The sequence below is a fragment of the Schistocerca cancellata genome, chromosome 7, assembly GCF_023864275.1.
Source record: "Schistocerca cancellata isolate TAMUIC-IGC-003103 chromosome 7, iqSchCanc2.1, whole genome shotgun sequence".
NCBI classification, from domain to species: domain Eukaryota; kingdom Metazoa; phylum Arthropoda; class Insecta; order Orthoptera; family Acrididae; genus Schistocerca; species Schistocerca cancellata.
The window spans coordinates 235551386-235578525 of NC_064632.1; the positions used below are offsets into that span (position 1 = coordinate 235551386).

The following is a 27140-nucleotide window of genomic DNA, read 5'->3' on the forward strand; positions in this document are numbered from 1 at the left end:
GGAACCATCCCGGCATTTACCTGAAACGATTTAGGGAAATCACGGAAAACCTAAATCAGGATAGGGGGAGACGGGATTGAACTGTCGTCCTCCCGAATGCGATATAAATCTTGATTTCAGTATTAATTGAACTTGGTATAATCATTAGTAAGTGATACAACAACTCAAAATGTTTCACATGTGGGTATGAAAACTAGTAACGTGAAACGTGCTCTCACATATAATAAAAATTTGCTCACGAGAATTGGACTTTCAACCTAGAAAAACCTGAAAATCTCTGGGAAATCTTTTGATAAAACAAAGTCGTCACTGTGTTATTCGATACGCACTTTGGGGACTGACAGTCCCTTTTACGTATCAAAAGAACGATCGAATGCAAATGTATAGTTCATTAATGTAAATCTTGCCATTTTCAAGATGTACTAAAACTGATATACGTCACTATCTACATTAAAGCAACAGTTTATACTGCATTAAACAAAGAGGATGAACAAATGGAAAAGAAGTTAGAAATTATTTTCAGAAAAATAGACAATGGCTTGCAAAGATTGTTGTAAATTTAATTTTGATAATAGCCATATCGTCGAATAGGTCTAAGAACTTAATGAAACTTGCAGAGCGTTATTGTTCGAAAGCCTTTAAAGTAATACTAAGAATGCTCTGAATGCAACGGCTAACAGAAACTTCAGGTGTGGCAATATCGCCGCCGACACGCTCTACGATCATATGGGAGCGACTGAGTTACTTCTGATGCAGGGTACAATTTTCTGGTGCTAAACCTGTCACCTCCTCGGTATACGAAACGTACGCCCACATGCAACAAAGTGTCTTCAACCTACGCCTGTAGTTTTAAATTAACACTTTTCAGACACGCAAACTACAGCGTCTTCTCAATGTAGTATCGTTAAGAACAACGCCAGTCACATATATTAAGGCAGTTTTACGCCCAGTGTTTTATAGGTTATGAAATGGACACAAATTGCTGAAATTACTGTAGGAGTTTCAAACGTTGTCCATAGGAAGCAATTTTCTTCTCAAACTGTAAGAACAGGGTAGACACACTCGATCTTTTCCTGTTACATTCGATGGGCTTTCGAAAAGTAGTGAACGTCTCATTGTACAGAGATATATGCTAACAATACCACGTACTGCAGTCCATTTCTCAACTTAGTCACCTTGAATATTGAGGCATTCGTCATGTCGATCAGTCCTTGGAAGCAAAGTGCATCACCGAGAGATTTGCTGCAATGATTGAGACACTGGACTTGCATTGTGGAAGGGCGGGAATCAAACCCTGTCCAGTCATTGCAGGTCGACGCCAGAGTGGTTCCTTCGAATAGGGCACGGCCAATTCCCCTCCCCAGCCTTGCACAATGCAAGTTTGTACTCCACTCTCTAGTGAATGCACTGATGGAATGTTAGATATCTTATCGGATAAAATTGTCTTTTCACTTCAGGCACGAAATGCAGTAGTTTTGTTAAGTCTGTATGTTTTAAACGATCCGGTAATTTCGTTAAGTCTGTGTGTGTCAAGGTTGATATGTGCCTTCCACCTACGTATTTGGGCGCTAGATTTTGCAAGGCATCTACAAACTGTGGGGAAGTAACAAATTGTGGCCTCCCTCGATGTGACTTGAGAAAATTCGTGTCATCCCACGACACCAACGACGAATATGTTACTGTAAACAACGGTTCATGGCAGGCTGTTGAGAATTTAATCAATATAAAATTTCTGTAATGTAAATTTTGTGGCCGGCCGGAGTGGCCGAGCGGTTAAAGGCGCTACAGTCTGGAACCGCACGACCGCTACGGTCGCAGGTTCGAATCCTGCCTCGGGCATGGATGTGTGTGATGTCCTTAGGTTAGTTAGGTTTAAGTAGTTCTAAGTTCTAGGGGACTTATGACCACAGCAGTTGAGTCCCATAGTGCTCAGAGCCATTTTTTTTTTTTTTTTTTTTGTAAATTTTGTTGTCTCTGCGATGGAGATCAGATCTGCGACACCCAGCGTTTAAACCACGTGGTTTTCTTACGGGTGGCCGAGGAAAGCATTTGAGACGCACCGCCGCTTATAATCGACACGGAAAACCCTCAGGAGGTGGCATAAAGGGCGTCAATGAAACCAATCCTTTCCCTGGGCCGTTGATTCCCACGCATTCCGCGGCTGAAAACGGCAATTCGCAGTGCGATGAGGAACAGGAGCTTTTTTTTGACAACCTTTGACATTGCTGGCGCCCTTGGACGTAGCAACCCTTCTCTAAGAAGCATCCCCATTGAACGTGACTGTACCCCTTTGGACTGGAGAGCTACCGCAATTTTTGCTCTAATGTACAGGTTGGAATGACTAGGGACTGTTCTAAACCTGCCAACAAAACCTGAACGTGATCTGGAGCATCAAAGGTACTTACGCTTTTTCAGCACTTCAGTTTGTCGCCCTCCTGTGGCGTGATAACGCAGGAGTGCAATATTAACAGGTACGTGAACAAACGGCAAAGAGTGCTTTTAATACCCCCTCCTCGGTGTCACTCACGCACCCTATGGCCTTTATGCAAGCTTTTATTCGGCTTGACACTGATTTATACAGTTGTTGGATGTCCTGCTCTGGGATCCGGCTACCTCGCTGGCCAAGGCAGGGTTTGGTAAGAACGAAGACAAGCAATGGAAACTCTCGTCGGGTGCGGGTGGGCAATATCTTGCTGAAATGTAAGTCCAGGATGGCTTCCCATGAAGGGCAGAATATCGGCGACTTACTGCTGTGCTGTAAGGGTGCCGCGGAGCGGAGAACAAGCAAAGTGGGCTGCTATGAAATGAGTATCGTGTGAGAAAAGGGCAAGAGCTGAGTTTCAACGAGCGATGCTCTCTAAAACGATGCTGATTCGTGGACATATTATATTCGAACGGAGAATTTATCCAAGGATTCTACAGCAAAATGAAGTTAGGAATACTGCTGTATAATTTTGCTGGTCCGCTTTCTTTTTTTTTTTTTTTTCCTTCTTGTACACTGGAGTCACCTGCGTTTTTTCCAGTCGCTTGTGACTTTGTGCTGGGAGAGAGATTCACTACAAATGAATGTTAGGTCACACCAAAAAATTCTAACAAGGGATCGAAACTGAAGCCTTTGCATGTAGTCTGACACTTGGCTAATTTTTTTCTTTTTAAATAACTAGTAGGAACACTTTCACTGAATCACATCACATTACAGAAAAACTCAATTTCTATATAATTACGTACTCTGAAACACGTTCATATTTCAGTTTTTTATACGAATATGCTGTAAGATATTGTGTATTGAGTGATTTTTTGGTGACAGATTAGGAGACTTCACATTACAGTTCTTTTGAAGAATAACGCACGTTTCTCATAATAATTATTCATTAATTGTAGTTTGTAGTGTTATGTAGCCACGTACAATCAGAAATCTTCTTCGCTTATATAACTTTCTTAGAATACGTAAAATAGCGTATCTCCGTTTAACCAGTTGACGTCATTTTTCTTCGTGTTCGGGTAAGATTCTACTTTCGTTGTAGAAAGCTCGTCGGTGTTATCGTGTTGGGTGATGTTATTTTGGTACTTGCTAAATTTTTCTGATGGACAGATTTTCCTGCTGAATAGGAACAGTGATCAAGTAAGAATTTGTTTCGCAGAATTTGTAATGGAACTTCTACAAGACGATGTCCTTATTGACTGGACACGATACTTTCCTTTTTGCATTATGACATGCCCATGGGTAATGAAGTTTTTATTTATGTATGTTCTGACAAAACAACATAACCAACATGTGTACAAGGGAGCAAATGTGCGTTTTAATAGAGCTAACATAGGAGTTTTACACACGTCCATTTCGTAAACAGTGTGACGTGCGAGCAGATGTAGCCGAGAACTGCCACTGCAGCGCGCTGCGATCCCATATACCACGTTGAGAACACTCACAGTAAGTCCAAGTCACATCTTTACGTACAAGGGAAACTCCTCATCCCACCCCTCTCAGATTTAGTGGTAAAATGGCCCAGTGGAGAGCCCGTCACAAACTGAACCCAGATCAAGCATTAAAACAGGAAGAAGGTGTACTGAGCTGTGAAAAAAGAAGCAAAATAGAAACAGTGAATGTCCAAGCTCAAGATGAACAACACCCAGCGACTCTCAAGAGCCAGGACGTCGTGATAGTGTGGCCGCGGTGTTAGACTGCAAAGCCGGAGATCTGTGTTCAAACCTCCGTCATTCCCCCCTTTTTTCTCCCGCAAATTTATGAACTAATCATCTTGTGGTGCAGTTCTTGTTATGTCCGTGCTTGCTACGAAAATGGGATGAGGAATTCCGCCTTATGCAGGACACCTTTTTTTTTTTGTCTTGCATAAGGCGGAATTCCTCATCCCAATTTATGAACTGTCCGTCCGTCCACTGATCTTTCTGTTCTCCTTCTGTAGTCTTGGTAGTTGTCATACTGTGCACTGGTTACAGAATATGAATGATGTGGTAAGAATATATTACCGTTGCAAGTAAATGTGGCGAACAGTGTGAGCAGGCGACATGCCTCATAGACCTCTCAGAGAAATGAAAACAACAAATAAACCGCTGTGATCTATGTTACAACGAAGGAATTCAAGAGTCAAAAGTTGCAACGCAAGAGGTATTACATGTGGTACTTGTGGAGAACAAATAGGAATTACGTACTGCGGGACGCCCCTTCGGTACACGCCGCTGTTGCAGACAGACTTTACATCGCGATACAGACAGAAATTTGAATAAAGGGAACATACACGTCAATAACTGAACGGACAGTTCTTAATTTTGTGAAAAAATGTGGGGCATGAGGAAGATTAGAATCCGAAATTCTCCATTCGTATTCCAACAGCGTGACCACATCACCACGACGCCACGTTCTGAAGCAGTCGCTCGATGTTGCACATGTTAATCTTGGACCGTTTACTTTTTCTATTTTCCTTCTTTTTTCCACAGTTCAGTACACCTTCTTCCTGTTTTCATGTTTGATCTGTATCCAGTTTTTGGCGGGGAGTTTCCCTTGTGAAGAGTCAGCACGCTGAACTTGGCACGCTTAACGTCACTGAGCCACGTGTATGTGTGTGTGTGTGTGTGTGTGTGTGTGTGTGTGTGTGTGTGTGTTTCTAATAACGTATTTCTTTTTGTCGTACTTTCAGAGTCGAGCAATATTTTTCAAAGGAAATATTTTCATCCCTGATTGTTAGCTTTACAACATCCTCAGAAGTATTTGTACATCCGTAAATACTGTATGAGAACTCTTATTTCCAAATTTGTTCAAATAAAACAAGAGTTTGTACAGTGGCAGTATTTAATAGTATTGCCCAATACCTTTCACAAAATCGTCAAATTTTAACTGAGCTATAGCTTGTTGTTCTGACTAGTTCGTAGTTCCTCGCATATCGCTTGCAATCGCACCGCGCGAAATAATGTCACGCGATCGTTCGAGAAGCGCTCGATACGGTATCGAGTTAAGAGGCGTATCGGAAAATTCGAACGTGAGTGACGTTTTCCCAGCCCTACCACAAGCTCTACGAGAACAAAATAATTTCTTGATGATTATGTCATACTTTGTACTCGCAATATGGTTAGTTACGCCATCTGCGAGCAATTTTTAAACTGAACACACGTTCATCAGACACAAGAACTGTCAAGATCAAACTACATTAAAAATAGGTGCTCCTCCTCTTCCTAGAATTCACGCAGGCTACGTATCGCGCGTATCTGCCGTGGTTAGATCACCAACGGTAAAAGCAACTTTGTAGGAGGAAGGAACTGAAGAGTGTAGCTCAATCTCAGGGAACGTACTGCCAATCAAAACAAACTGAAATGTGTAGACAGGCCGGCGCGTCAACTGCTAATCCGTCACACCGGCACATGTCGTCATCCACCGTAACTAGCAACTACTGGCGCCGACAGAAGTTACAAACAAACACACGAGCACGTGCACGCTACAGCCTTGCACTTCCGCCTTCTTTTTCGTCTTCCCTAAATTCCAGTCATGACCACAGAAACACCAAGTCATCGAGAAGTAGCGGAATAATGATAGATCAATGTTTCGAGAAATATTTCGTGAATCAGTGTTTTTTTTTCAAATATACGCATTTTTTTATTTTAAGAATAGGTATTGGTTCTGGAGTGTGACTCTCATACCGACAGGTGGCGCTTCAGCAAAGTCTATGGCGTACTATAGCTCACGCGTGTATTTATTTACATTGTGGACAGTATTTTGGAAAGCCAGCCCACATTATTTTTCATTCGTACCAGGCAGCATGATCCGACAAGCAACAATTATAGTGGGTCAACGAAAGCGTCCGATTCCACCCGTCTGCTTTGACCCATGAGGTAAGGGAGTTGTGGTTTGTGACGTCATTACGGCGTGGAGTTTGAGTTGGTTGTGTTTGTAGATGTCGTCTTGTTGTGTTTGATGGCGCCTTGTGTGTGTATGTGTGTGTGTGTGTGTGTGTGTGTGTGTGTGTGTGTGTGTGTAAAAATTTGTAGGCGTTAAGTAATTGTTTTTCTGGGTCTAATTTTCTCGGGTTTTAACGTTTCGTGTATTTATTATGTATCCAATGTGTTTTAATTTATCTAGGGATGTTTGACTTATGAATTTTTGAGGTGGTGTGGTTTTGGTTCTGTTTTTCGTAATTGTAGGTATTCGTTTCTTCGTATCAATAGTTATGGTTGACCTATTTAGGTCAAGGGAAATGTCAGTGTTTTGCTATCGTCAGCTGCGGTTGACCTATATCTGTATTTGTAATTATTTTTTCTTTGTTCGTCATTTTGTGTGTTTTGGGATCGTGGTGTGTTTTTCTTTACTGGTATATTTAGCTTGTCCCCTCCCTAAAACCCCAATTTCCCGCGGTTAGCCCGTTATTGTATTTTTGGAGAGAGATATTATTGTCTTATTTATACGTATTATCGTGTTTTTTGCCGTGTGTGTAGTGACATCATAGGCGCCATATTGGAGACGCTTAGAATAGCCACTTCCGCCATATTGATGACGTCATGGGTCAAAGCAGACGGATGGAATCGGACACTTCCGTTATCATTTTCTAGTACTGTTGTGCAACGACCTTAAGGTGTTGTTGATTTAAAAATAAAGTTCTTCTGTATAAACACCATCGTACTGCTAAGCACTGTTTTCAATTTATAGCTGTTTTTTATGAGTGCGTTACGATTGCACGAATACAAACGCTCGGTTTATGGCACTGCATGATTTCATAACCTGTACTCTGTGGATCAGAAGATGTCAGCTTCGTCCTGTCGAAAGCAGTAATGCAGTGTACATACACGCGGTCAGGATAGTGAAAAACTTCGTATTAGATGCTTTCTTTACGTTTGTTGAAGAAGGTTGAAAGCACGAGTAGGCGACAAGGTGTTGGACGTCCACACATCATAGAACGTGGTGAACGGAGGCTTGCCCGGTATGTACAGTAGCATAGGTGGCGATCTGTAGCGGATTTGACAACAGATTGGAATGCTGGTGCAGGCACAAGTGTTATTGAGCAAAACGTCCAGGGCACAATTTTGTACATTGAGACACCAGAAGATCCTTACATACGAGAGTCGTCCAGAAAGTAAGTTCCGCTCGGTTGCTAAATGGACACCACAGTGAAAACCCGATGAAGTTTTGCACACCTGTCTTGGACAATGTCTCTAGTATGACTGTCGATAGCAGCAAGACGCTCTTTTCAGCTGTGTGCGCACTGTGAGCGAGTAAAGGTGCCTAGAACAACAATGTCTCCCATCAAGTAGGAGAGCCCACTGAGAGGCTTCGCCTTAATGGATGCAGCCCACCTAACACAACTGCCACGCATTTCCTTCTTTATGGAAATTCTCAGCCGCACTCTGCAGGGGCAGTGAAAATGCTCCTGCAGCCTTTCGATGGGAAGAGTTCGATCACCCACAACACAGCCCTAATTGGCTCGTCCTGAGTATCATCTCTGTTCACATGAAACGCTGGATACAAAGACAACACTTGGGCACAGGCTATGTGCTATAGACCAGCGTAGAGAATTATCGGAAAGCACAGACGGCTGCCTTCTATGACGATGGTTTTGGAAACTTGGTATAAAGCTCCAACAAATGTCTAAGTTGGAGCAGCGACTATGCAGAGAAGTATCTGGAAAGTGTAGCTAACTCTTGAAAATAAAATGTTTCTGATTTTCACTGTGGTTTCCATTTAGTGACCGATCGTAACTTACTTTCTGGACAACCATCGTATTTCCATGCTGACCCAGCGACTTCGTCAGTGACTACTGCAGTGGGCCAGGGACCATCGAGGCTGGACCATGGGTCATTGGAAATGTGTTAGCTGGACGGGTGAGTCACGTTTCTTGTTACACCAGGCCGGTGGTCGCGTCTGGATACACTGTTTGAATACATGCATCGCGCCACAGTCGCAGGTCTTTGGGGACAGTATCTTGTTATGAGGCATGACGACGTCCAGAAGGATATCTTTCCGTTCTCTAGATCAGAATCGTGCTCTGTACGTTTCAGATGCGTAATAGTGAACTCATGTTGATGACTTGTCCGCCAAATTCGCCAGATATGAATTCGAAGGAGCACATCATTGATGCTATTGCGTGCCAGCTCTGTGCCTACAAATCACCGACCCATAACTGGTGTAATATGCGTGACCTGTGGGTAGACATCTGGAGCCAAATATCTCCAGAAAACTACCACGGACTTTCGAGTCCTTACGACACATAATCGCTGCTGTATCGCTGAAGCGGGAGAGAAAGGGTAGGGAAAAGGAATAAGCTCTGTGGGTAGTTTATTGGAGCGGTTACAAAGTGTTATGGAAAATCTTAACTGAAAGCACGAAAGGAGAGTTGAAGTGCACGACGGAAAGGTATCGAAAAGCGAATCGCTCCTCAGTTATGAAAGAAATGTTGTTAGCCCTACAAGGAACCAATGCCGACACCGCAGTGGCTCAATTATACAGAGGCATACAGATAATCGTTTTTCCACCACATTCATTTAAAAAATCCTGTTATCTTGTTAGATAAGAAGAAACACTTATGATGTTAGTCAAAAGACACTAAGAATCCCTAGGCGATGAAATAAAGCGTCAATGTATCATTGCTATCTACAATGTCTAGACTCCAGCAAACAAAGTTTACACAGTCACGATTCGTAATATCCTTGCTCTTGCATTCGATGGAGTTACTCGGTTTTATGAACGGCATCAAATATTTGGAGAAAAACTGATTTTGGTAAATGCATAACTTATTGAGATGAGCGAGGATTGGAATTTAAAAATATGTCTCACTGATGTTCAGCACTTTTTTTTTAACCTCGTGTTCGTGTTTCGATAATGTGAATAGGTTTTTAAGAATCAGCTAATGAATTTGACTTTTGGTGTTGTTTCAGGGGTGCGGCTGCAGTAGTGGCGATGTTACTGCTGGTTGTACCCAGCCCTACAACGTCACGTAAGTACACCACACTGCCCTTCCTTTGTAATTAGTGTATAGTGAAAATGTCATTACTGTACGAAGTTGTGAATTTTGCGTCATACTGGAGAAAGTTCTCTCTCTGAAGGTACTAGAAACAAATGCGGACTACGGGACAGTTTTCCTGTTCGAAAATTATAGGAGGTTGGTTTTTTTCCGTGACACAAAATATGACTCGTTTCACTCCAGAGATTGCATGACACTTGGCGTTTTCAGATCATGCAGCGTCCACTAGACATTGTAATTATAATTAATGTTAACCTCATTTAGATTACCCTGAAATACGTCTGCTCTTCGGCTCGATTCGTTTCGTTGATGCATTAACCTGACGCTACACAGTCTCATCCAAAGGGGTGCGTGAAATGTCACCTTTCAGAGTGCGGCTTAAGCAAATTCAAACAGGTGAAAACACTGGGCCAGGGTTTTAAGTACACATCATTCACCATTTGACAAACTTTATTACATTAAAAAAAACACTGTACGTGCTAAGAGCAACAATTTATAAGACCAGCAACAATTATATTGAACAGCAGATGAAAAGAAAACAGTCTGGATAACAACAAAAGTGTTAAAATGAAACAGAGCCTTTTATCAAATTATAGCTGTTTTTAGACAACCCCATGAACTGGAAACCTTTAATGGCAAATTACTACCAAATATCTATATTTAAACAGCAGACTGTATATTTTCACAAAGGGTATAACTTGAGAGAGCACTTACGGGAGAAAATAAGTTAAATACAATTTTCCTTTACCTTAGACAAGAAAGTTACAAACTTGCCTTTGAAACTAAAGCCCAACAGCCTGAATTTTAGAATTAAAAAATAAATAAATATTAGAGGTCAGGACAAGGCTCTGCCTCTGTATCTCCAGCTAGAAACGGATTCCGGCGCCGTAGGTAACCTTAGAGTTCAGTGAGTGAAGAAACAAATTTAATATCTGGCGCTGCGGTCTTTTCTTTTCCCCTGTTAAAAGAAAAGAAAGTTCAGTATCAAGGAGCTCTACCTCGTGCAAGACTAGTCACAGTTAACAACGCGCAGCCAGAATATTTTGCAGAGATAAACCCCAAGCACGAGGCCTAAGCCACGCATTGCAGATTATATGCTTTTTCTCTTACAAGATTTGACTGATAGCACCCAACACAGTAAACAGAACCCACCAGAGCGATGACCTAACAGAATAAGGACTAACTAAAAACAATCTGTTTGCATGTAGGCACTGCGCCTACGAAATACAGTCAACTGTGGCCAAACCAAGCACGAGCACTCCAAAGCCAGTGCAGTTACCGGCCCGACATTAAAAGAAATAGGGGGAGGGGGCTGCCACATTAAATAAACTACTAAACCAAAAGAATGAGAATTTTACAACAGGAGTAGCTTCCCATAGTAATTAAAAAAAGACTTGGCCAAGTTTGAAAACATTTTACACTGTTAAAACAAGGGGTACCAAAGTGGCATAGAATAAGTGGCCGCTAAGGCCCGTAGAATGAGAAAAGCAGCAGTTACATGAAAGAGCTATTAGATTGCAACTACAAGTTAGTGAGTGGCGTCTTCCACTGACCGCTCAGGCCTTTCGAATGAGGAAAGCCGCAGTTACATGAAACAGTTAACGGATTAGAATTACATAATTACATGAATGTTTGGTGCCTGTATCGGGACATGCTCCATGATCGCTACTCTGAGATTCCCACTGGAGGTCGGACGTACTTGAGCATCCGCGCTGAAGAAAGTGGATCCATTGCCCAGATAGGCGAACCAATTAAATGAATGCGTGGTGTCTATACTTTCGGACACTTCCAAAAGAAAATACACCTTGCATTCATTTAACTGATTCGCCTAGATGGGAAATAAATCCACCTTCATCAGTTCGGATGCACAAGTACGTCCGACCTCCTGCCTGCACTACGCTTGTCCGTCCTCTTTTAGAATTCTGCTGCGCGGTGTGGGATCGTTACCAGGTGGGACTGACGGAGTACATCGAAAAAGTTCAAAGAAAGGCAGCAGGTTTTGCATTATCGCGAAATATGGGAGAGAGTGTTACAGAAATGATACAGGATTTGGGCTGGAAGTCATTAAAAGAAAGGCGTTTTTCGTTGCGACAGAATCTTCTCACGAAATTCCAGTTACCAGCCTTCTCCTCCGAATGCGAAAATATTTTGTTGACACCGACCTACATAGGGAGGAACGATCACCACGATAAAATAAGGGAAATCAGAGCGCATACAGAAAGATATAGGTGTTCATCCTTTCCACGCGCCATATGAGACTGGAATAATAGAGAATCGTGAAGGTGGTTCGATGAACCCTCTGCCAGGCACTTGAATGTGATTTGCAGAGTATCCATGTAGATGTAGATGTAGATCTCCTGTGGGAATCTCAGGGTAGAGGATGTGGAAAAAATGGACAGGGGCTGTGGACAGGTGGTCGGTGGGAATGTGGGCCGGCCGTGAGGCATGCTGGGATATTCCGCGCAGTTGCGATAACAGTGTGTCCCGGATGGCGCAGTGATTACCTAACTACCTAGTAAGGAGGAGGTACCGGGTTCGAATCCCGGTCCGGTATGCATTTTCACCCGTCCTCGCTGATTCCGCGTAATGCAGCTGACATCAGTAATCCTTTCCCTTTCCTTTCTCACACCCTCCACCTTCAATTTACATACAAAAACATAACTTAGCGAGCAGTGACCTCCTCGGTGAAGATGGTGCAGGCCGGAGGACCGTGTAGGACAGCTGCGAAGGCATTACGGTCCAAGAGTCCCATAACGCGGTATACCACACTGCCGGTGACGCTGGAACGGATCAACGGCGCGTCTAAGTTCAAAATGGTTCAAATGGCTCTGAGCACTATGGGACTTAACATCTGAGGTCATCAGTCCCCTAGAACTTAGAACTATTTAAACCTAGCTAACCAAAGGACATCACACACATCCATGCCCGAGGCAGGATTCGAACCTGAGACCGTATCGGTCACTCGGTTCCAAACTGAAGCGCCTAGAACCGCACGGACACACCGGCCGGCCGCGTCTAAGTCCGGGCCACCACTGCACGCTCAACACTGCCGCAGTTATACAACGCTCAGCGAAATGGCTAAAGCTGAATGAACGTGTTATAGTACAAACGCACTCTGCGTATCACTAAACAAGATGGTAGGATAGGAAAATAATTCCAGAAGTACTGTCGAGCGTGGATTACGAAGCCTAAACGCCACGCGGGACTAGCCGAGCGGTCTGAGGCGCTGCATTCGTGGACTGTGCGGCTGGTCCCGGCGGAGGTTCGAGTCCTCCTTCGTGCATGGCTGTGTGTGTTTGTCCTTAGGATAATTTAGGTTAAGTAGTGTGTAAGCTTAGGGGCTGATGACCTTAGCAGTTAAGTCCCATAAGATTTCACACATTTGAAACCTAAACTCAACTCAACTCGGCTCCTCTCCGATTTACAGAGACTCTTACTCGGTCGGAACATTCACGCATACTGGTAATAGTTCGTTCGATCTAACCTTTCAGACAAGAACTGGGTTTCTCGGAGCCAAAATTCACACTGAGCGAACAAGCAACGAGGGGGCTTAATTTCGCGGCCACGAATCAGCTACCATGCGCGACTAAACTACATGGCAAATTAATCACTTCCGGAAGAGTTGAGTACACTATGGCAGCCGTTGTACACACACAGACTTCCCAATGCCACAGATTCGAGTCACATGACCCCCTCGACACTGAGCACCATCGGTCCCAGCTCCCCGCTGCAACGCCTCGTTTTCTCGATCGCCACGCCACCACCACGCCCCCTACACAACCAACGCCCTCTACACCGCGGCTGCCAAGTCATGCGGACGAGGCGGGCAATTTGTAAAAGGAGCGGGATCCGACTCGGCTCAGCATGCACGCAGGTACGCTGGTATCCACGGAGGTATAATAAGGGGAGTTGTCGTGACGTCGCGAACTTGAAGGCGACGTCTGCCATGTTAGTATGGCCAAAAATTAGCTTCTGGTGGAAGTGTTTTGATGAAAATACCATCTTCATCATTTACAGGTGTACTAGTCGTTCTGATTTTAGTGTAAAATGAAAAGGAATCACGTTTCATTCGTAGGTCGAATCGTTATTTTCTTTTATAGACATGAATTTTAGTTGCGCTGGTTACTTTCACCGTAATGATTTTATGTCTGTCATTTAATTTTAATCTGTCTTGCGAGCACTGAGTGAAAGAAAAATTGGAAACCATTCAAATACGGCAAATGTTTTGGGAAGATAACACTGTGTGATCTGAGGTTTTCCCGGCGTACAGAAATCTTGAAAATTTCTCGGGTATTCAGCCAGGTAGCGTCGTCCAAAAGTCGCGATATTTCGGCAAGCCGACTTCTTGTCATCTTCAGGCGTTCTTGGTGTCTGATTGATCTCTGATATATATCAGAGATCTCTGATATATAAAGTTGGCATCCATCAGAGATCAATCAGACACCAAGAACGCCTGAAGATGGAAGTCGGCTTGCCGAAATATCGCGTCTTTTGGACGGCCCTACCTGGCTGAATACCCGAGAAATTTTCAATATAACACTGGCCGAGTATCAGTTTTGTCAGTCTGTATTAAGCTAAATGCTGGATTATGAAAGCAGCCTTTTCATATCGTATACTTCTCTTCTTGGTTACTCGAAACGTATAACAAAAAGAAAGTTACATTAACGAGACGAAATATGTTATATTACTGGGTCAAATAGGGACTTAAGACAACAAAATCATCTGACAATGCCTTTCTGGTGCTGTATTACTCACAACTTCTCTGTAACACTTATTATTTAACACAACTGTTGCGCGCACCGATAGAAATTAAGAACAAGAAGAAACGTTTGCTAATGTTTCGGAAAACCTAACATGGCGGTGCGGCCTCAGAGCAATGTACAGTGTGTGGCTGTACCTCCATCTCCTTGCGGCACGCTCGTCCTGTTCTGTATAGTTCCTCACAATAGTCGAGAACTTATCTCTCTAATGTTTCATTTAACTGCACTCTCAACATTTTTTCGTGTTTATAAATTTTCTAGTCAGCGTACTATAGCTATGTACTAACTTGTTACATGATCCATTGAAGACATGCTCAGGAAAAAGAGCTAAGCATCAAATGTAAAAGCTTAGAGATTAAGTGTTGGCATCTGTTGCTAGGTACGGAAACTACCAAAATTCACATTGGTCTCACCCCTAAAAATCCTAAAGTGAGATATACTTTTTAGCCATACAACAAGTCTTCCCTCTTCTGCACATTCTACATCAGCTTCACGTCAGGAGACTGCTTTGTATCATTCTGGAAAAAGATAGTTCTCGTCGTTGCGTCCTGTATTCCGACAGACAAATGACTTAAGTTGCTTTTCCCCTTACGCTGTCGTTACAAACTTTTTATCACCAATGTAGCAAATGCTTGGCGGTGATCCGTTCTGCCGGCCGGAGTGGCCGAGCGGTTAAAGGCGCTACAGTCTGGAACCGCACGACCGCTCCGGTCGCAGGTTCGAATCCTGCCTCGGACATGGCTGTGTGTGATGTCCTTAGGTTAGTTAGGTTTAAGTAGTTCTAAGTTCTAGGGGACTTATGACCACAGCAGTTGAGTCCATAGTGCTCAGAGCCATTTGAACCATTTGATCCGTTCTTATTAACAGTAATTATGAGATTTAACAGCATTCTTAAATTTACCCCAACAACTGTTCACATTCTGTAAAACTCATCTTTTTGCTTTAATCGCCAAACATAATGAAAAGCGATTTAGCTTCCGGTATCATGCTGTTAAGGAAGGACATTACATGTATTTTCATATTCCACACATTTGCGCTACAGCAGAATAATTTAAGTATCTTTTTTGGATCACTAATTTTCCAACCGCTTTCATTTGGTCCATACTATTATCAAATAATCCTTTCGTTTCCGATTCTGGGAAGAATCGCCACATACATTTTATAAGACTACCTAATTTTCAACATTCCGCTACATCACCACAAATCAAAAGCTTCCATTCTCTTCTTTCCCGGTTTTCCTACCGCCCCTTGTTCACCTTCACAGACTGCTGTGCTCCAAATGGAGACTCTCAGAAATTTCTTTCTCGGATTGAAGCCTGTGTTTGATATTAGTAGACTTTTTTTTTAAAAGAATGCCCTCTTCACTTGTGCTGCTCTGATTCTTAAATCCTCCTTGCTTCGACGTTCGTGCTTTAGTTTGCTTCCAACATAGCAGAATACCTTCACTGTGACTATTACATGGTCCTCAATTTTGGTGCTGAGTTTGTAGCTAATACCGTTTCTGCTTTCCCTAAGACAAAGAAAAAAACGTTTATATGAATGTAGAACCCGGAGATGTGATACATTATATGTAAACTGAAGGAGGAGGGGGGAGAAAGGGAAGGGATTACTGATGTCAGCTGCATCGGGAATCAGCGGCGACGAGTGAAAATATGTACCGGATTGGGGTTCGAACCGGGATTTCCTGCATGCTAGCCAGGTGCGTTAACCGCTGCGCCGTCCGGAACACAGTGTTATCGCCTCTGCACGGCTGTCCCGACGCAACTGACATCAGTAATCCCTTCCCTTTCTTCACCGAACAGACATCACGCATCGAAGCCGTTCTGTTTGGAGTTTGATTCTGTAATAAGTTTGTAAAATCCGACAGGGAGAAGAGCAGTTTGGGCGCCGGAGAAATGTAGGAACGAGCGAGGCGGTACAGGCCCAATGTATCTTAGAGGATAGATTGATGAAATACAAACCTACCATTACCAGATTTGTAGACTTAGAAGAAGCTTTTGACAAAGTGAACTGAAATACTCTTGACAGTTATGAAATGATCAGGGATAAAATACATGGAGTGAAAGGTTACTACAATGATACCTGAGAGTCAAAGGACATGAAAGGAGGGCAGTAGTTAAAAGGGGAGTGAGCCTAGGTTGCAATGTATCGCCCACATGCTTCAACCTGAAAACGAAACAGCAAGGGAAGGAAACTAAAGAGAAGTTTTAGAAGGAAATTAAGTACCTGGGAGAAGCAGCTTCACCAAGGGAGGAAGAATAAGACCGTAAAAGTCTGCCAGTGACGTAGTAATTCTGTCAGAGACAGCAAAGACGATAAAGATCAGTTGAACGGAATGGATAGTGTCTTATAAAGCGGTAGCAAGGTGGACACCTACAAAACGAAACGCAGGTAATGGAGTGCGGTCGATCAGCTGATGCTGATGACACGAAAAATAGTAATCAATTTTGCTATTTGGGCAGTAGAATAGCTGACACTGGACGAAATCACGAGCATATAAAACCCATACAGGCCATAGCAGGAAAAGCCTTTCTGAAACATATAAGTAAATCTATATATTAAGAAGTCTTTTCTGAAAATATTTATTGACGTGTAGCATTATAAGGAAGTGAAACTGTACGACCAGTCTTCTCTGAAAGTGTTTATTTGGATTGACGCAACGAAGACTGTATAAAAAACAATACAGTCAAGTAGAGAATTATTATTGATGTCACAGAAAAATTCTGAAGGTGAGTGGCTCGAGTAACTACTGAATGTGTACTGAATCGAACTGCGAATAAAACAGTTTTTTTACACAACTTAACTAATAGAAATTTTAACAGATAGAAGTTGGAGTGTGAGTGACTGAAACAGATTTACTGTTGTTTAAACAAACTGAATATTTAAGTGCGCTTGATTAACATGGATATTTACGGGCATCTGACTGTGATGAATATTTAAACGTAACGGAATTAATTTACTAGTGTTTTAAAAAGACGCACAAACGGATAACATTTCTGACTGCACAAGATAATCGCACTATCTCCTCTTTTGTTGTGTATCTGACTACACTTTAAGCTTTCTAGCAGCCCTGTAGAGTTAGCGGACAATTGGCATATCTGTCATCTTGTTGCAGCTTGCATCACACTGGAGTTTTAAGCTGAAAGAAGGTGATACTCTTTCATGCCATGTAGCCAGTAGTCGTGCAAAGAACTAACGTAGTTCGTCCACATGGCCGCTAAAACTTACACATCTTTAATCTGAATTTATTACTGTTAAAATGGTTGTTTAATTTTCATACAGAAGTTCCGTTTTAACGAAAGGAATCGAAACTGCGGACAAAGACAGCATAATGGATGTAAAATAGTACATCCATTTTACTATTTGGACTATAAAATAGCTGATAATGGACGAAATTACAAGTACAAAACTGATCCTTCATATCTATTATGAAGAGATAAGAAAAGGAAATTAAAATTGAAATATTCACACGCAATAACTTTATACTCGAATTACTTTTAATTAAATGCACACATGCTCATAACATCTCAGATACAGTGCACCTCAAGCCAGTAAGATAGTGCATCGAGCTTCCAGACACTTTGTCGTATTCTGTGTATATATACGTCACGAGGGCTACGATTTTTCACAGTCAGATAAATAACACCACCTCTAAACTGGCTGAAATAAACATAAATTTTTGAGAATTATTAGAAAGCATCCTTATTTCGTAAAAGCCCCATGGATTCTGGTCTCCTTAATCACTACCTGGTAAGTTAAAGAACTTGGTGCTCTACAGCTACTGCGTGTTACGCAAAATCTCCGTTTTACCTACGAAGTTACGAGCGCACAGCACATTTCATCTAATAAATTCCTAAAAAGTTACGAAATACCCAGCCGAAAAGTGACCACAGCAATAGCATGTGAATTCATGCAAAAGATCCTGGCAAGAAATTTCAATCATCGTCGTGGTATGCTAATTTACGAAACATATTTACGCGATGCACCTTAGTGAAACGGAACAAGGCAAAGCATTTATGTACTGAGTGAACAAGTCAATGCTGAGACTGACTAGTTGGCTGAGGGCCACAAAGGCTTTGAAGAAGACGAGCTCAAGAAAACATTTTATTATCAGTTTCATGACTCATTTCCTGGACTATAACTCAAAGAAATAAACTGGGAGGATGTTCTTAATGACAAAATAATCCAAAGCTCATTCTCACTTTCCTGCGCAGTCTCAGCATGGCCAAAGCAGTGGCGCAGGCAGCATCTCCGAAACCAGTGTGTCCCTGAGTACCTTTCTACGATTGCGTGTGTCAGCGGCTCTTTCTGCACTCCTTTCCGCTAAGTCATTTACCAAAGAACCTAAGATAAACTACTCACCGGATGTCACAGACAGTGTTCATTAGTCATTTGTCTTACTGAACCACAACCTGTTATCACAACGACCAGAACTATACTGGTCAGCCAAAACACAATGACCACTGCCAGTCGCGAGGATGGATGCCACCTGGTGACGTTGTGAGCACTTCAAAAAATGTGTGTGAAATCTTACGGGACTTAACTGCTAAGGTCATCAGTCCCTAAGCTTACACACTGCTTAACCTAAATTGTCCTAAGGGCAAACGCACACACCCATGCCCGAGGGAGGACTCGATCCTCCGCCGGGACCAGCCACACAGTCCATGACTGCAGCGCCCAAGACCGCTCGGGTAATCCCGCACAACTGTGAGCACTTGACGCGGTAAGAAAAGTGCGAGTACGTCAGCAGAGCAGATATTTTGACGAGGATCACCCAGTAAAGATATGGGCTGCAAATGGGGAAATCATTGAGATAAGCGACTTTGACAAGGGGCAGATTATTGTTACGCAGAGCCTATGAACGAATATCTTGAAAACGGCGAAACCGGTCGGATATTCACCTGCTACTGTCGTGAACATCTACGGAAAGAGTTAGAAGGACACTGGAGGCACCACTAGGTGCTAAATGGTGGGACGTCCACGACTCTTCGCAGAATGTAAGGATAGGCTTGTCTGCTCTGTAAAGTGGGATAGATGATGATCTGTGGCATTTCAGCCGAAAAAGCAGAATACTGGTGCACGCACGTTTCGGAGCACACCGTTCATCGTACGTTTTTGAACATGGAGCTCTGCAGAAGACCACCCCTACACGTTAGCATGTTGTCCCAACGACATCGTCATTACGGTTGCGGTGGGCACGGCACCATCGGGTCTCGACCGTCGATCAATGGAAACGTTTCGGCTCTTCGGGTAAAACACATTTTTGCTACTCTATGTCGATGGTCGTCTCCACAAACGCCTTCGTCGAGGCGAACGGCGGCTCGAAACGTGCAGCGCGCCACGGACGCAGGCTGGTGGGACCGGTATTATTCTGTGGGAGACATTCTCCTGTGCTTGCATGGGACCTATGGTAGTAATCGAAGTCACGCTGACAGCTGCGAACCGCCTGCATCCCTTCATGCTTGATGTCTTCCCCATGGCGACGTCATCTTCCAGCAATACAGTTGTCCGTGTCTCATAGCCAGAACCATGCTACGGTGGTTTGAGGAGCACTATAGTGAAATCACGTTGGTGTCTCAGCTACCAAATTCGCCTAATGTAAATCCTATAGAATCCATATGCATTGCTATCGGGCACCATCACTGCGTACCCAAATCAGCGGCACGTTATTTACACGAATTACAAAACCTGTGCGCAGCCATCTAAAGCCACATACCTTCGCGAATCTACCAACAAACTGTCGGAGCCGGCCGCTGTGGCCGAGCGGTGCTAGGTGCTTCAGTCCGAAACCGCGCTGCTGCTACGGACGCAGGTTCGAATCCTGCCTCGAGCGCGGATGTGTTTGATGTCCTTAGCTTAGTTATGTTTAAGTAGTTCTAAGTCTAGGCGACTGATGACCTCAGATGTTAAGTCCCTAGTGCTTAGAGCCATTTTTTTTTAAACTGTCGGATCCCTGATACGCATAATCACTTATATATTTCGTTCCAAAGACGGACAAACATGTCATTAAGCAGGTGGTCATAATATTTTGACCCATGAATGAATATTGACATCTTTGAATTACACGAAAGTCAGAGTACCCTCGAGCGATTAAGAACTGTTTACGATTCCTGGAAAGCTTTCTCTCTGCTTGCAAATTCCAAATATACATGTGATTTGTATTAAAATGGATATCAATAATGAAATATCACATAAAAATCTAATGACGCAAAGTTACTAAGTCAGCATGACACAGCTGAAATCTTTCCAGATGGCTATGTAGAGTACATGGAGCGGCGATGTTTTGAAGGACTTGGTAAAGGCTACACACCTAAATCAGATGATAGCCCATAAATTAGTGATGGAACAGACACACAAGCTTCAAAAATTTTTAAACAAATGGTAGTACCAGAACGGTTTCAACAATCAAAACATTTACTGCGGCTGTGGGCCTACACGCAAGGATACTTTGGGCAGTTGTCTGGGCGTAAGCTTATTTTTTAAACATTTTGCTACTGCTGTTTGATACAGCTCTTAGTGCGGGAGTTAAAATTCCTGTGAGTTTGCGAATCCGCCTCTCGCTCGAAGTAGATTATGAGGAGGGAAGGTACTGGTCTGAACTTGACTCAAACATAGCACCATCCAGTATTGAGAAAGACTGTGAACACCATTAGCCGGCCGAAGTGGCCGCGCGGTTCTGGCGCTGCAGTCTGGAACCGCGAGACCGCTACGGTCGCAGGTTCGAATCCTGCCTCGGGCATGGATGTGTGTGATGTCCTTAGGTTAGTTAGGTTTAACTAGTTCTAAGTTCTAGGGGACTAATGACCTCAGCAGTTGAGTCCCATAGTGCTCAGAGCCATTTTTTTTGTGAACACCATTAGCGAATGATTTAATCTTCCGTATGAATATTTTTTTAACCTTATGTAATGTTCGTAAGAGAATTACATATTTGATGGAAAACCATTGGAAACGGAACGATAAATATGCGGGAAACCACTTAAAAGCTGCACGGCTGCTGAGTTCACGTCGCCACATCCTTATATAGGTGGAATTAGCGCCATTGCTCCCCAGGAAGCTAGTAAGCCAAAGTAAAGCTCTTCTGACCGACTATAAATCTGAAACTGTGAAGTTAAAAGTTCCGTCGTGGAAACAGCGGCGCGCTCTATTTCGGTTGCCACCATATATCAGTATTAGCGATAAAAAGCTTTTCCCTCTCGCAACTTGCAACGTGAAACATCTGCTGAAAGTTTCTAGCAACGCTGACAAAGCCGATTACAGTTATCTCTTTCCATTACCGTTTTTATGAGATAGCAATCAGTATTACACTGGAATTTATTACATACACGCTGCCTTCATAAAAGATTGTTATACAGTACTTCTTTTCTGCATGTCCATCTCCAGACTAGTCCGCAGTTCCCGTTCTTCCGCACAAACATTGCATCGTTCTTATTAACAACACGGACACTGCAATATCGTATCGTATCAAATCGTAACCTTATGGAAGTACTAACCAGTCTGGTAACGTTCGATCAAGGTGTTCACGATATAACAGTCAGTGTATATTAGGCACAACTCAAGCGGGAGTAGTGCCGAGACAACACTACGAGTAAATCTAGGGATCCCCAGAGAGATGAATAGCACCTGTGACAGCACAAAACAGTTTCGGTGGACCACCAACTCGCTCAACAGCTGCAATAAATTTCATATAATCGCTCCCGCCGTTAAAGAAAGGCGAATAGCTCTAATGCATTCCGCATAATAGCTCCCACCGTTAAAGAAAGTCGTGCCGAAACGGGCGGTCTAATGATGCTGATGGGTGCAGGCAAAGGCGACGGGAAGCGCATAGTAAGAGCCGACCAGCTCACACGTGTGAGTGAGATCAGCGACGGTGTGCCGTGCTTACTGTCCGCTGCCCCACCTAATTTCTGTCGGCGCGCAGACCACAGCTTGCATACAAATGACTAATGGCGCCACGTGCGATTCTGGCACCGTGACACACACATACAACACATGCAGGTATGCCTCGCCCGTCTTATCCTCTTATTGGATTACAAACAATTATCAGCAAAGATATAGCACTTCACCTTGCTTAAAAAATGGGCACAACTGATATGTAATTAGAGATTTGAGCTTTTTTTTCCAAATCTTATGGGACTTAACTGTTAAGGTCATCAGTCCCTAAGCTTACGCAGTACTTAACCTAAATTATCCTAAGGACAAACACACACATCAATGCCCGAGGGAGGACTCGAACCTCCTCCGGGGCCAGCCGCACAGTCCATGACTGCAGCGCCTGAGACCGCTCGGCTAATCCCGCTTCAGGTCACACAAGTGGTATCATTAACGGTTCGGACTTGTTGCCAAATCGTCACCAGATGATGTGTTTACAGTTGAAGGTGGATACTAAAATACCAGAAAATTACAGCGGCCGTCCAGAAAGTTAAGACACTAATTCTATTCCCAGTGTACGAGCCACGTCAACGCAATAACTATGGTGGCGGCTTGAACTAACAACTGTAAACAATACATGTGCGCTGGAGCAGTCTGTTGCGAGCACTGTGTTAAGTAGCGGACGTCCGGCCACAGTGCGTCAAAGTTGATTTTATGGTTGCCGGCCGGAGTGGCCGAGCGGTTAAAGGCGCTACAGTCTGGAACCGCACGACCGCTACGGTCGCAGGTTCGAATCCTGCCTCGGGTATGGATGTGTGTGATGTCCTTAGGTTAGTTAGGTTTAATTAGTTCTAAGTTCTAGGGGACTTATGACCACAGCAGTTGAGTCCCATAGCGCTCAGAGCCATTTGAACCATTTTTTTGATGTTATGGTTCTAAGCACTATAAGACTTACCATCTGAGGTCATCAGTCCCCTAGACTTGGAACTACTTAAACCTAACTAACCTAAGGACATCACACACATCCACACCCGAGGCAGGATTCGAACCTGCGACCGTAGCAGCAGCGCGGTTCTGGACTGAAGCGCCTAGAACCGCTCGGCCACAGCGGCTGGCAAAGTTTTTAACACAAATCAGAAAGGAGTAACATCATAAAATTGGCTGTTCGAGACATTCCCCTGAATGTTCTCAAAACGGGAAAGTGAGCGCAACGTTTGTCCCACACACCTTGATTCCCGAACGACATCCTTCGCATGTTGAACGTTTCTGCACAGCCAGCCCAGCACGAAATGACGTCGGCGACGGCTAATAGTTAATCCCCACCACATACGTTACGCCTAATGTTTCACAGCTGCAGATACCATTAGAGGAATAGCGAGAAGCGCTTGGTCACCGCCCACACTTGTAAGTCCAGCATTTTCATTTATGTTGGTCAGCGACTCCCGAGCAAAAACAATGACGCCTGGAGGCCTGCCGCGATTTGATTGAAATGCAAAACGCAGACAGTTCTCTTCTGGGAAAGAAGTCATCACAGGTATTATCAATACGACCATACCGCAAAACGAAAAGCTACATAAATTCACATGAAGTGTCAACGCTTTGACGACAGAGCACAATCAAACTAATGTGACGCGCAAGTTGAACGACATCCCAAAGAAGGAATTTTCTGGCAGTTTCACATGGTTCTGTGGACGTTCTATGCGTTTTACTCAATTAGAGAGAGACCTAGGTAGAACCCCTGAAGCATTAAAAGCATCATCTTAGCTGTTCTCTATTTTCTATTAATCCAGTCTCGAAGGTTTTTGGAAGGACGGGGTACATTACAAAAACAGCCATACGCAACTGAATGCATTTCATGGTAACTCATCAATATAGTCTATCTGGTTGGTTGATTTGGGGGTGGGGATCAAACAGCGGGGTCGTTGGTCCCATCGGGTGAGGGAAGGATCGGGAAGGAAAGGGAAGGAAATCGCCCGTGCCCTTTGAAAGGAACCATCCCGGCATTTGCCTGAAGCGATTTAGGGAAATCAAGGAAAACCTAAATCAGGATCGTGGGAAGCGGGTTTGGATTGTCATCCTCTCGAATGCGAGTCCAGTGTGCTAACCACTGCACCGCCTCGCTCGGGTGAAACTGAAGGGCTGGCCGTTGTGGCCGAGCGGTCCTAGGCGCTTCAGTCTGGAACCGCGCAACCGCTACGGTCGCAGGTTCGAATCCTGCCTTGGGCATGGATGTGTGTGATGTCCTTAGGTTAGTTAGGTTTAAGTAGTTCTAAGTTCTAGGGGACTGATGACCTCAGATGTTAAGTTCCACAGTGCTCAGAGCCATTTGAACCATTTTTTTTTAACTGAAGGCTACAGTTGACTACGTAATAATATCAAGTTGGTCACTTAACTGTGAAGGACAGCCTACTCAAAGTAAAAACTAGTTAAAGAATTGCTGGTCTAAGTAATCTAGACGCCCACTAGAAGCAGAAGACACGAAGTACGGCATAAAAAAACAGTGGTTCATATAAACACTCAGTCAGGAGTGTGCAACAAAAAAAAAAAAATTGGCTCCTGTCCATAACTTTACTTAGGCTACATGGGCAGATCTTTACTTTAGAGGACATGGTAACGTAAGTAGTAATAAAACAGCTTTTGGGTCTCATTCAGAAAAAAATGAGTACATAAAATAGGACCTATGGATCAACAACTTGTATGTCATTAAGTTCCTAAAAGATGACTGCATACATTTAAATTGCTTGAAATTTTTACAAATTTAAACAATATACACATTAGTTGTTAACTGAACAAATCTGTAACCTAATAACAACTTTCTCGGAGTATTCTCTGACCTGTCATGATATTCTTCTCCTCACGTTGTGGCTTTTTTCCTGTTGTTGAGATTTCCTTTTTCTGCTGGCTCAGCCTGATTGATCACTTCTTCCATTCTCGATGTATAATGCATACTAGTTTACCACTCGAGGGCTGCTTCTGGGAAAGGGCGTCATCTGTCCTGCTTCTAGTGCACATCTAACTTATCTACACCAGTAGTTATCTTTTTACTGGTTTTCACTTGCAGAAGGATTTCTCTCACAGTTTACCAACATCTCCCAGAATACGCTTTGTCCATGTTCTGTTGGGTCGTAAATCTTTTGAGGTCTCCTCGGTTGCAGCTTTGATTTGTATTGTGCACTGCCACTACAGAGCTGTAGGCGCAACATCTAGGCACCAACAATGGTACGCCTTTAAGGCAACTGTAGCGTTACTGTCTGGTGCGATGAAATTTTTCTCGCTGCATCTCTGGACCACTGCTTGTACAGACACATAAAGTTCAATGTTATCCCGCTTCGTTCTTCCTAGACTTGGTGACGGAAAACTTTAGCTGTCACTTCAACACACACGTAGACGTGGTTGCTAGGATTATCCCAACCATTGAATCTCCAAACAAACCCCTTAGGATTCTTGAAAGTGAATCACGATACGGAGCTGTTCAATCTGTCACGATCATAGTGGGAGAGTTTTGTACAGTTACTGTAAAAAACAGTCCAGTACTGAATGATAAAACAGTTTCTCCTTAATTCTTCCTTCTGTAGGTTTTCATTTTCATTTTGTTCATCAAATGCAGACGAAATAAGTTACAGAGAAAACGAAGCTACAACACAGAATGAAAAATGACAAGTATGTAGATAGGGAGAGCAAATAATTCGATTTGGTTCTACTTTGTCAATGTGCGTGTCAAATATTTTGATTAATTATTGGATCAGCTCCTCCGTTGACCTGACGAAATTAATTGAACACGATAATCGACGGCGTCACCACACAGTAAACAGTGACAGTGATCAACAAACCAAAGAGTCTAGTTAAAACTTAGAAATCCGTTCAGATGCGAAAGGGTAGAGAAATTATCCATATGCATACAAAAATCTAAATTTGCCAAAATCTACGCATACTAAATGAGGTGGCTTTTCAGTCTTGTCATATGCGTCAGTAAGGCGGTGGATCGAGATCATTACTTTGCCATTTTAATATAGCTTTTCCGTACTTACAAAAATCACTTCACAGAAACACAAGGATGATTCCCTTTTAAAAATATCACAGCGGATTTCATACCCCCTTCACGTTCAATCGAAGCTTATGGTTCGTCGCTGATGATCTCGACGAGATGTTTCATTCTGCCCTTTCTTCCTTTTCAAAATAAGAAGTGTAAAAATCCTGAAAACAGAACAAAATGTGATAATGTAACGAAATGTATGACATTTTACATCCTTGCCGGCCATCGTGGCCGAGCGGTTCTAGGCGTTTCAGTCCGGAACCGCGCTGCTGCTACGGTCGTAGGTTCGAATCCTGCCTCGGGCATGGATGTGTGTGATGTCCTTAGATTAGTTAGGTTTAAGTAGTTCTAATTCTAGGGGACTGATGACCTCAGATGTTAAGTCCCATAGTGCTTAGAGCCACTTGAACCATTTGAACCATTTACTTCCTTATACATAAAAATCAGTCATTACGGGGATAGAAAAAACACAAATAGGTTTATTACCTGCAGCTTTGCTTCGAATTCTTGCTCACAGCGTGTTATCAGAATATTTTACGAGGGGTAGAAAGTTAATAGTTAGAACTATTTATTTACAACTTAAACGAAATAGGCACATTTTTCAAAGTTTTACTATCCTTCAAAGCATCACCAGCGTTGTGTACCGAGCGAGGTGGCGCAGTGGTTAGCACACTGGATTCGCATTTGGGAGGACGACGGTTCAATCCCGCGTCCGGTCATCCTGATTTAGATTTTCCATGATTTCCCTAAATCGCTCCAGGCAAATGCCGGGATGGTTCCTCCGATGACCTCACTGTTTGGTCTCTTCCCAAAAAAAAAAAAAAACACCAGCGTTGTATGTAACCCTTTGTCAGCGATGTGGCAGGCTCTCGTAGGACACCTATAGTTGCGTTGATAGGTGGACTGGAGTGGTCCATTGCCCGACGAATCTCTGTAAGCGTTCTGGAGCGAATGTCGTAGAGCCCTATCTTCATCCTATGAATCAAATTGAAGTCACAATGGGTTAACTCCGGAGAGTGT

At 43.3% G+C, this 27140-nt stretch overlaps 1 protein-coding gene across 3 annotated transcripts in view; it reads left to right on the forward strand.

The window, feature by feature from the left end:
- Positions 1 to 9376: 9376 nt before the first annotated feature.
- LOC126092137 (collagen alpha-1(IX) chain-like) overlaps positions 9377 to 27140 on the forward strand; it is a 362152-nt gene continuing 344388 nt past the window's right edge. For all 3 annotated transcript variants that reach the window (XM_049907597.1, XM_049907598.1, XM_049907599.1), the window contains exon 1: positions 9377 to 9431. In XM_049907597.1, coding sequence (XP_049763554.1) covers positions 9395 to 9431 — 37 coding nt within the window. In that variant the 5' untranslated portion in view covers positions 9377 to 9394. The remainder of the gene's footprint in view (positions 9432 to 27140) is intronic.